At 46.6% G+C, this 10000-nt stretch overlaps 3 protein-coding genes across 16 annotated transcripts in view; all 3 read right to left on the minus strand.

Annotated features, from left to right (window-relative positions):
• Positions 1-2355: 2355 nt before the first annotated feature.
• On the minus strand, positions 2356-8604 carry LOC135112222 (uncharacterized). 14 transcript variants are annotated; one of them, XM_064026435.1, is made up of 7 exons: positions 8310-8602; positions 6875-7662; positions 5982-6026; positions 5859-5949; positions 4661-4827; positions 3166-3292; positions 2356-2759 (listed from the first exon to the last, which is right to left on the minus strand). In XM_064026435.1, the coding sequence occupies exons 1-5, from the start codon at positions 8358-8360 to the stop codon at positions 4801-4803; spliced, it is 1002 nt and encodes a 333-aa protein (XP_063882505.1). In that variant the 5' UTR covers positions 8361-8602; the 3' UTR covers positions 2356-2759; positions 3166-3292; positions 4661-4800. The 14 variants fall into 14 exon arrangements, 12 of the variants coding, with proteins under 12 accessions (XP_063882505.1, XP_063882507.1, XP_063882506.1 ...); XM_064026437.1 differs by having other exon boundaries at positions 4656-4827; XM_064026436.1 differs by having other exon boundaries at positions 4635-4827.
• Positions 8605-8959: 355 nt separating this feature from the next.
• The window catches only part of LOC135112447 (uncharacterized), a 1997-nt gene continuing 956 nt past the window's right edge, over positions 8960-10000 (minus strand). Inside the window, exon 2 of the mRNA XM_064026907.1 lies at positions 8960-9641. Within this exon, the coding sequence (XP_063882977.1) occupies positions 8960-9641 (682 nt within the window). The remainder of the gene's footprint in view (positions 9642-10000) is intronic.
• The window catches only part of LOC135112225 (transcription initiation factor TFIID subunit 11-like), a 4046-nt gene continuing 3968 nt past the window's right edge, over positions 9923-10000 (minus strand). Inside the window, exon 4 of the mRNA XM_064026449.1 lies at positions 9923-10000. This exon is cut by the window's right edge and continues 1376 nt beyond it. The gene's annotated coding sequence lies outside the window, so the exon portion shown is untranslated.

Here is a 10000-nt window from a genome sequence, read left to right on the forward strand (position 1 = left end):
ATCTGTCATCTGTGGGAGGGAAGATGAGGTAAGGTGTGGGAGAGAGAGAGAGAGAGAGAGAGAGAGAGAGAGAGAGAGAGAGAGAGAGAGAGAGAGAGAGAGAGAGAGAGAGAGAGAGAGAGAGAGAGAGAGAGAGAGAGAGAGAGAGAGAGAGAGAGAGAGAGAGAGAGAGAGAGAGAGAGAGAGAGAGAGAGAGAGAGAGAGAGAGAGAGAGAGAGAGAGAGAGAGAGAGAGAGAGAGAGAGAGAGAGAGAGAGAGAGAGAGAGAGAGAGAGAGAGAGAGAGAGAGAGAGAGAGAGAGAGAGAGAGAGAGAGAGAGAGAGAGAGAGAGAGAGAGAGAGAGAGAGAGAGAGAGAGAGAGAGAGAGAGAGAGAGAGAGAGAGTATTGGTGGGACATGATATAGTTTACTTGAGTATCCGTTGCAAACTCAGAGAACGGGACAGCAACTTATAAAAGAAAATGTATGTAAACAAACCTTTCCCTTGTCTGTCTGTCTGTCTGTCTCTCTCTCTCAAAGGAATCTTGTATGTGTGTGTTTTTCAAGCAAAGGTATATTAATTAATAGCGCTCTCTCTCTCTCTCTCTCTCTCTCTCTCTCTCTCTCTCTCTCTCTCTCTCTCTCTCTCTCTCTCTCTCTCTCTCTCTCTCTCTCTCTCTCACAAGCTTGGGGGCCACCACTAAGTCTGCCTTCAACATATCCTATATTACTTCTATCTTTTTAATCTGCTGACCTCAACATGCAGATAAACCATTAAAATTTACCATCAGCATTATGAATTTAGTTGCATATATATCCACAGTTCAAATTACAATAAGACCGATTTAATGAGAAGGCCCTTGAGAAAGTCCAAGGCCTGCTTCAGGTGTGAGCATTCACATGATATTCACTCATGCACCTTACAAATCATCATATTACACAGTTTTTTGTTTATAGAAGGATGTGTTGCATACAGCAACTGCCCTCTTTGCTTTAAACCAATCAGAAAAATACTTCTTAAGTTTTTCTAGTATATCTGTGGGCTGTTGTTGTGTACCTACAGCATGGCATACAACTTTCTTCACTTAAGGATCATTCTCATTTATGACCTTGTACTGGGAATGGCTATCCATTTTGCTATGTTGCCAAAGGAATTCTGGGCCGTTCCACCAGATCTTGCTCTTACACAATTCATCCGCTGTCATGCCTCTAGATGCATGATCTGCTGGGGTATATATATACTGTGTCTCTACAAATTTCCACTGATCTGGTGAAGTGTGATCTCTTATTGTTTCTACTCTATTTGCAGCAACATATACATGGAATCTCTTTGCTTCATTTGCAGTGTAACCAAGGACTACTTTGCTGTCTGTCCAAAATACTTCTTCCACATTATTATACTCAAGTTCTCCCTTCAAGAGTTTATGGATTCTAACTGACACCACTGCTGCTGCTGCTGCTGCTAGTTCTAGTCTGGGAATTGTTATGGTTTTTAGAGGGTGTGACACGTGACTTTGCCATTACTAATGCACAATGAATTCGGCCAGTCTTGCTAATTAATGTAATATATGAGCACTGGCCACATCCCTCTTGACAGGCATCTGAAAAGTGATGGAGTTCAACCTTTCCTACTTCCCCAAAGTCATGGGGTTTGTAGCATCTAGGTACCTTTAGCTGATCTAGTTTGTGCAGCTCATCCTTCCATTTTATCCATTTAGGTTTGACATAATCTGGCACCTCATCATCCCATTCAACTGCATTCTTACATAATTCTTGTAAAATTTGCTTTCCAGTCAGTATGAGAGATGACACCAGACCTAATGGATCATATATAGAGGTCACTGTTGACAGAATGCCTCTCCTGGTGAGTGGCTGGTCTTTCACCTTTATTCTAAATTGAAATGTGTCAGATTCTATGCACCACTCAACTCCCAAAGTTCTTTCTATAGGCAGTGTGTCTTCATTCTTACTAAAATCCAAACTTTTAATTCCATCTGCTCTCTCATGAGGAGAAATTGCAGCTAATACAGCTTTGTTGTTGTTTGACAAGAACTTATGAAGGTTGAAACCTCCCTTGTAACATAATTCTTTGCTCTGCTGAATAAGAGTGACAGCTTCATCCATTGTAGCTACTGACTTCAAACCATCATCAACATAAAAGTTGTTTGTTACAAACTTGGCCGCATCAGCATAAAAGGGCCAGATTCTCAGGAAACCCTTTGTATTATTTGTATGTGCAATATTTTTCTATCCTCTGTGTCTATTGTTTTATGTCCAAAGGATGGGTGGCAGGTTGCATCATCCTTCTTTGTTGTGCAGGCTTTAGTCCAACAATATATGTATCAATTAATCAATCATCTTGGTAATAAAAAGAATAATAACAATAATTTTTAACTTTATTTTCTCGGTTCTATTTCCTTTCTTTAATAATAATGATGAAAAAAATAATAATTATATAATTTAATATAACCTAACATAGCCTATCTTAGCTCATAACAGAAATAGGTAGCTCAGTTAAGTTAGGCCAGACTAAACTGCCTTACTTTAGGTCACTCATGTAAGAGAATTATTGATCTTATTGTGCTAAATCCTAAGGACTCCTGCTATCTGATGTCATTCTACTTCTGTTCTCTTTCAAATTTCTCCTCATCTCCCTCCACTCCTTTGCACCGCTGTAAAGGGTCTTGGCGCACTCCCTTACCTCCTCCTCCTCCTCCTCTGACGAACAGTTCCAGTGGTACTTGAAGAGGCCGCTCAGTTTAACAAGCTCATTCTGGCTCACCTGGAAGACAAGTGCCAGTGAATTAGTATGGAAGCTTGGGTGAAAATACAGAAGCAGGAAGAGAGTTTCAGAGTGTACCAGTGAAAGAGATAGAAGATTGAGAATGGTGGTTAACTGTTGTATTCAGAATGTGGAGAGAGAGAGAATAGGGGTGAGGGAAAGTAGAAAGTCAAGTCTTGTATAGCAAGGCTGCAGATTACAATTCACCTGTAGCTGTAATCAGTTGTTTACTCATTGATACTCAGTGCCTCCCAGCTGACCCATGCCTCTGGTCTCCTGGTGGCTTTGCTTCTCCCCAGACACTCATCCTAGCACTCCTAGCTCTCCTGCATCATCATAGTACACTAGTGTTGTGAAAACTATCTATATTTTGTGCTGCCCTGTCTAAGAGTCTGGATTAGCACACCTAAAATGAAGAAGCACTGTGTTGTTCCCTGTACTTTGCGTCTTTCTGGTCCAGTGTTGTCTTGATCACCGTGCACTGGTGTTACGAAGCCCTGTGTCTTGTGGCGTCACATCCAACAGTCTGGGATCTGAAGCATCATGGATGTTGTTCAGTGCCTCAAAAACTCAATTCCTCCAATTCAATTCCTATGGTGAGGCCATAGGATGACAGATTAACAAGATTTCTACATCATTAATGGGAGAAACATTCTTGACAACCCTGCTCATCATCTATGTGAGGTTTGAGAAAGTTTGTGGTGAGGGAGCAAACCGTTTGTGAATACTGGCCTGTGTGTGTGGCAAACACTCTGCCACAACAGAAAATATTGATAAGTTAAGTCTGGCTTGCTTGAAGTAGGAAGTATTTGCTTGAAGCTTGATGTGCATTAGAGAAAAGAGCTTGCTTAAAAGAGAGAGAAAGAGAAACAGGGGGGAGGAAATGGAAGCATCTGCATTTGATTTCAAGTATTACAGTTCCTAATAATTGTGGCACCACTGTGAATTAGTGGCCATTAAATTTGCTTGGGTTAGATAAAAATTGCATTAATTTTTTTGAGGATCAGTATTTTAGAATGAATGAATAACAAACACATTTTATATGTGCAATAAAGAGGGATTAATGACAGCTTTAGATATTCTCTCTCTCTCTCTCTCTCTCTCTGTGTCTACCATTCACTCAGTTACCCCTCTGCATTGATACACATCCCCAGACCACCTCCTCGCACCTCCCATCAGTACATCACCACTGCACTCAAGCTCCACTGCTCTCAGCGCCTCACCACCAGACGTTGCAAGGGCCCTATTCTGAAACGCCTTGCTCTCTTGCCATGACTATTTTCCAAGGCCACAGAGATGATCAGCCGGGTTCTCAAGAGTGTTTATCATGTTATTAATGTGGAATTCTTGTTAATATGCCACTAGAACCATAAATACACCCTTAGAAACCTGTGTAACATCAACTAGAGAGCTTTTTTTTTAATGTAGTGGAGGTGCAGTGCAGAAGCGTTTGAGAATTTTGAGTCTTATGATCCAACCAGACCAACATTTCAGATACACGCATCACTGTAACCTTCCTTATCTCAGTCATTGAGTTAATGTGGCCAGGCCACATGCTGCTTCTGTCTCCAAGAACACACCTACTCATTTCACTGATATAAACAACCTTTTCAAAGTCCCTCAGAGCCTCTTCCATTTCTAACAACAACCAATATTTAATGGGCTCCTAAACACACACACACACACACACACACACACACACACACACACACACACACACACACACACACACACACACACACACACACACACCTGCAAGAATTTGTCTTACCCTTAGCCAGTACTCATCTTATACATATAAACAGCAAAGTGAATGAGTGTTGTGGGCATAGCATTGCACCACTGCCTGCATAAGTTACTAAAGCTGTGACGCACCTCACATGCCTTGCCTGTCACCTTGCCTGTGGTCTGGGGAGGGGTGGGGTGGGGTGTTACGTCGCTGGTGGTGGTGATGGTGGTGGTGGTTACTGGAGGAGGCTTGGTGAGGGCTGGGGTGGGTGGAGGGTGGCTCAGGCTGGGGGGGGGGGGGGCATCATCATCATCAGCTGTGACACGGCTGGGAGAGTACCTGCAAGAGAGAGAGAGAGAGAGAGAGAGAGAGAGAGAGAGGAGAGAGGAGAGAGAGAGAGAGAGAGAGAGAGAGGAGAGAGAGAGAGAGAGAGAGAGAGAGAGAGAGAGAGTTACAATGTTTAGAATCGAGTCAGTCCAGCCTCTCTCTCTCTCTCTCTCTCTCTCTCTCTCTCTCTCTCTCTCTCTCTCTCTCTCTCATTCATTTTCCTTGTATTTCTCTAAATTTTATTTCTTCTTTATCTTTCTTCCTTTCCTTCTATTTCTTTCCTTTCATCTTCTTTTCCTTCCTTCCTTCCTTCCTTCCTTATCGTTTCTTATCTTCCTTCCTTTCTTCAATCTTTTCTTCCTTCCTTCATTTAATTAATTCACACACACACACACACACACACACACACACACACACACACACACACACACACACACACACACACACACACACAGGGAATTCTGGAGAGAGAGAGAGAGAGAGAGAGAGAGAGAGAGAGAGAGAGAGAGAGAGAGAGAGAGAGAGAGAGAGAGGAGAGAGAGAGAGAGAGGAGAGAGAGAGAGAGAGAGAGAGAGAGAGAGAGAGAGAGAGAAGAGGGGGGGGTGGGGTGTTTTAGGAGGTAATATAATGGTAAGTTATTGTTTTACCTCCAAGCCATTCCTCCTTCTCCTCCTCCTCCTTTCTTCTTTATCGTGGAATATCTCTATCTTACCATTATTCTCATTCTTGTTCTTTTCTCCTCTTCCTCCCCCCCCTCTCTCTCTCTCTTTCAAACAAACAAACAAACAAACACGTCTTTTTCTTTCCCTCCTTTTAACTCCCCAAAACTTTCACTCTCCCATTTCCATCTCTTGAAATTTCCCCATTCTCAGCCCATTAACAGCCAAAACACCCCCATTACCACCCATTAACACATGCAGAGCTCCAGTGACACCCTCTCCCACCCCATTCCCACCCCCATAAACAAACTTACCATCCCCTTCACCCCCAAACACCCCAAAAAACACACCATTCACTCGCTCATCACCCCTTGCCTTACTTACCCAAAGACTTGGCATCCAGGGTGTTGGGGGAGGGGGAGCGGGCTGGGGGGGAGAGACTCGCTGTTCCTCCCCCTTGTGGAACCCAGTGGAGAACATCTCTGCCTCGCTCATGATCCGGAGGTCGTCATCAAATACTGCCGCAGGGGGAGAGTACCCATAGCCCTTGCCCTGGGGGAGATGGGGAGATTAGTGTGGGGATGAAATGGGGAGGTTGGGGGAAAGAAGGGGTGTAGTGAGACTGGAAGGTAGGTTATGATGGAAATGGGAGAATCAGGGCAGCAGATGGGGAGGTTAAGGTGGGGAGATTAGTCTGGGGAGGTCAGGAGAAGGAAACTGAAGGGAAAATGTGTGCTTAGTTTAAGGTGTGAGATGAGGAGATGGGGAGATTAATTTGAGGGTATGGGGAAATGGGAAGGTTAGGGGAGAGAGGGAAATGGGGAGGTGAGAGTGACGTTTGGAAAGGGAGAAAAATAGGGATTAGTAAGAGGAGATGGGAAGATTCATTTTGGGGAGATTGTGGGAGGTGGGGGGAGGGTAGTGGTGGTATTAGAATGGGGAGATGGGAAAATTTTGTTTAACAGAATATGGAGGTGGGGAGATCAGACTGGTGGGGAGATGGGAAGATTGTGTTCGGTTTTAGTGTAACTGGAAAGGTTAATTATATGGGTCTTGTATTTTGGGGGGAGGTTAATTCAGGCAGGAGATGGGGAGGTTAGTTTGGGGAGTCTGTTAAGGGCAGTGTTTGTTTTGTGTCATTGGGGAGATTACCTAAGACGATTATATCGGAATTCATTACATCAATATATATATATTAAAAAAAAAAAAAAAAAAAAAAAAAAAAAAAAAAAAAAGGGGAGATTAGTTTGGGGAGATTTGGGAGAGGGGAGGTTAAAATAACAGCGTTGTACACCTGTGGGGAAAATAGACATTAGTACACCTGAGTTAATGTAATTAGCAGAGGCAAAGTAAGGAAGAGGGGAGAGGGGAGGGAAAGAACAGAATCTCCTCTTACTAACCTCCCTATTTCTCTGCTCTGCCTTGGGGCTGTGATGGTGGTGGTGAGAGCCTCCCACTCCCTGGCTGCGCAGCCCCAGCCCCGCCGCTCGTAGGGGTACACCTCACCCAGTGGGGAGGGGGAGCGGCAGGGGGACCTCAGCCCCCCGGGAATGGGAATGGCGCGGGGAGTAGCGTGGGGGAGCGGCTGGGTGGTGAGCGGCCCCGCTCCGGGGAGGCACGGCGGTCTGGGGGTGATGAGCGGCGCCCCGGGGAGAGGGTAACAGAGAGCGGGTAACACGGTAACATGGCGTGGGGAGCACTGGGGGCTCCAGCGGTCGCGGGGTGGGGCAGTGTAGTGGTGGTGGTGGTGGTGCTGGTAGCATGGACTGCGCCACCCTGTGGGGCTGGCGCGGCGCCCCCCATCGGGGCTCCACGGGGGGCTTGCGGGAGAAGGGAGGACTGATGCTGCTGTGGTACTGCACCACGGGGCTGTGGTACTGGCAGTGGTCTGGGGGCGGGGAGCCCTCGGGGGTGTGGCAGCCGCCACACCCTGAGTAGCCATCTGGCCTGGCGGTGAAGCAGGGAAGCCGCCAGCATGTGGGGGGCGCTCTGGGATGTGTGGGCCGTGGCAGTGGTCTGGGGGCGGGGGAGCCCTCGGGGGTGTGGCGGCTGCCACGCCCTGAGGCCGCCACGCCACGCACTGAGTAGCCATCTGGCCTGGCCGTGAAGCAGGGAAGAGGCCAGCATGTGGGGGGCGCTCTAGGGTGTGCGGGCTGTGGTGGTAGGGGCGGGCTGGGCTGCGGGAGTACTATAATAATAATAATAATAATAATAATAATAATAATAATAATAATATAATAATAATAATAATAATAATAATAATAATGATATTGCTACTACTACTATTACTACTACTACTACTGCTACTACTATTATTATTATTATCGTTATTTTATTAAGTTTGGAAAAAAAACGAATAAGAGAGAGAGAGAGAGAGAGAGAGAGAGAGAGAGAGAGAGAGAGAGAGAGAGAGGAGAGAGAGAGCGCTAACGGTTTTTTCCCACGGGAATGGTCGCATGATGCCTTTCTTGCCCGGAAAGCGTCTCTGACTGAAGATGCAATCTATAAATTTATCAGATATAGGATATTTCTGATTTCATGATAAGAAATGTTGGAAAATGTACACCTAAAATGAAACTTCATTTATAATTCTACCACAATTAATAAGAAAGTTACAGATTTTTTGTTTATTTATGCATATTTTTTTAAGTGTCACTGACACATTACCTTTATTCCATTAATATTAATACTACTACTGACTACTTCTACTTCTACTACTACTACTACTACTACTACTAATACTACTACTACTAATATTGCTAATACTACTATTACTACTACTATTACTACTACTACTACTACTACTACTACTGCCTGGCGGCTGACCATACGTACGTACATACATCGAAGGCGTAAGGTCCCGGCCGGCGTGGATTCATGTGTCATGAGCAGGGTGAAGGCCGCAGGAAGCCAAGGCCTGGAAAGTGTTAGCGCGAATCAAGGCGGTGCTGAGGTCCCTGGCCGGCGGCGCGGAATCGTGTGTCATGAGCAGGGTGAAGGCCGCGGCGCCACGCCACCACGGCCCGCGGCGGCCTGATCATGATGACAATAATGTGACCACACCTGTTCACGGGCGGCGTGCCTCTCCCGGCGGCGGGGGGAAGAGAGAGAGAGAGAGAGAGAGAGAGAGAGAGAGAGAGAGAGAGAGAGAGAGAGAGAGAGAGAGAGAGAGAGAGAGAGAGAGAGAGAGAGAGAGAGAGAAATATGTAATAATAATAATAATAATAATAATAATAATAATAATAATAATAATAATAATAATAATAATAATAATATCTAAAACATTCTCTCTCTCTCTCTCTCTCTCTCTCTCTCTCTCTCTCTCTCTCTCTCTCTCTCTCTCTCTCTCTCCTAGTGGTAATTTAAAAGATTTCTTAAATGAATTGGAGAATATTATTGTTTGTATCTGGTCCTAAGTGAACTACATTCAACATTCAATGAATATTGAATTGATCCATGTGGTCAACTGGCTGGAATCCAATAAATTATCTCTTAACATAAACAAAACTCACTATATTGGTGGTGTGGCTGGTGGTGGGTGGGGCGGGGCTCGGGGGCCGTGGGATGCAGGACGGGGGGCTCGTCGTCGTCGCTGTCATGTCCCCCGGGGGACAACCGGCGCCCCTCCGATGGGGGGCACCTCCCGGGGCGGGGAGGCTGGTAGGGACTCCTCCCTGTGGGCAGGCGTGGGGCAGGGCAAGGGGACGGATAAGGGGGGCAGTGGGGCAGCTGCCATGGGAGGAAGGGGGACCGGGGGCTTGGGTCTTGGCAGGGGGGTCCTTCTTGGGCCTGGGGATGGGGGATGGCGGGGTGATGGTGAAGGTGACGGGCGGCTTGGGGATGTTGGTGAGGTCCAGGGTGGGTGGGGGAATGGGGATGGCATCCAGGGTGTCTGGGGTGGGGGGGGGCGGGGGCGGGGTGGGTGGGGCAGAGGAGGAGGAGGAGAGGGACATGTTGGAGGGGCTGTGCCTCTCACTCTCTCTGGTAGGGTACGGAATATCCTCTAAATTGAATGTCTTTGCCCCGGATGCCCCGCTGGAGGAGTCCGGGGTCAGGTCATAGTACCCAGACGTGTCGCTGGCCGGGTAGTTCCTCTCTGACCCTGAGGTGACCCGGAATGCCCCGGTTCTGCCCCGTTTTGGCGATGACTCCCTTGGTGACTCCTTGCTATCGACCCCAACCGAGCCAATGGGGAAAGTGGCTCCTCTTCCTCCTCCTCTTCTTCCTCTTCCTCCTCTTCCTTCTCCTGTTCTTGCAGTCTTCTTGGTGGAGTATAAGAGGGGCTTTCACCATTATCCGAGTGTCTGCTGAATCTTCTACCCTCTTCTTGTTCCTCTTCCTCTCTTCCTTCCTCCTCCTCCTCCTCCTTCTTCTTCCTCGAGGTGATGCGTTTATCGTCCTCCTCCTCCTCCTCTCTGCCACTTATTGCAGTCCATTCTTATTTCCTCTTCCTCTTATCTCTTGTAAGTCTTCTCTCCTCCTCCTCCTCCTCCTCCATTTGTACTGAACTATCACTGCTCTTCCTC

Source organism: Scylla paramamosain, chromosome 23 (genome assembly GCF_035594125.1).
Source record: "Scylla paramamosain isolate STU-SP2022 chromosome 23, ASM3559412v1, whole genome shotgun sequence".
Classification (NCBI taxonomy): Eukaryota; Metazoa; Arthropoda; class Malacostraca; order Decapoda; family Portunidae; genus Scylla; species Scylla paramamosain.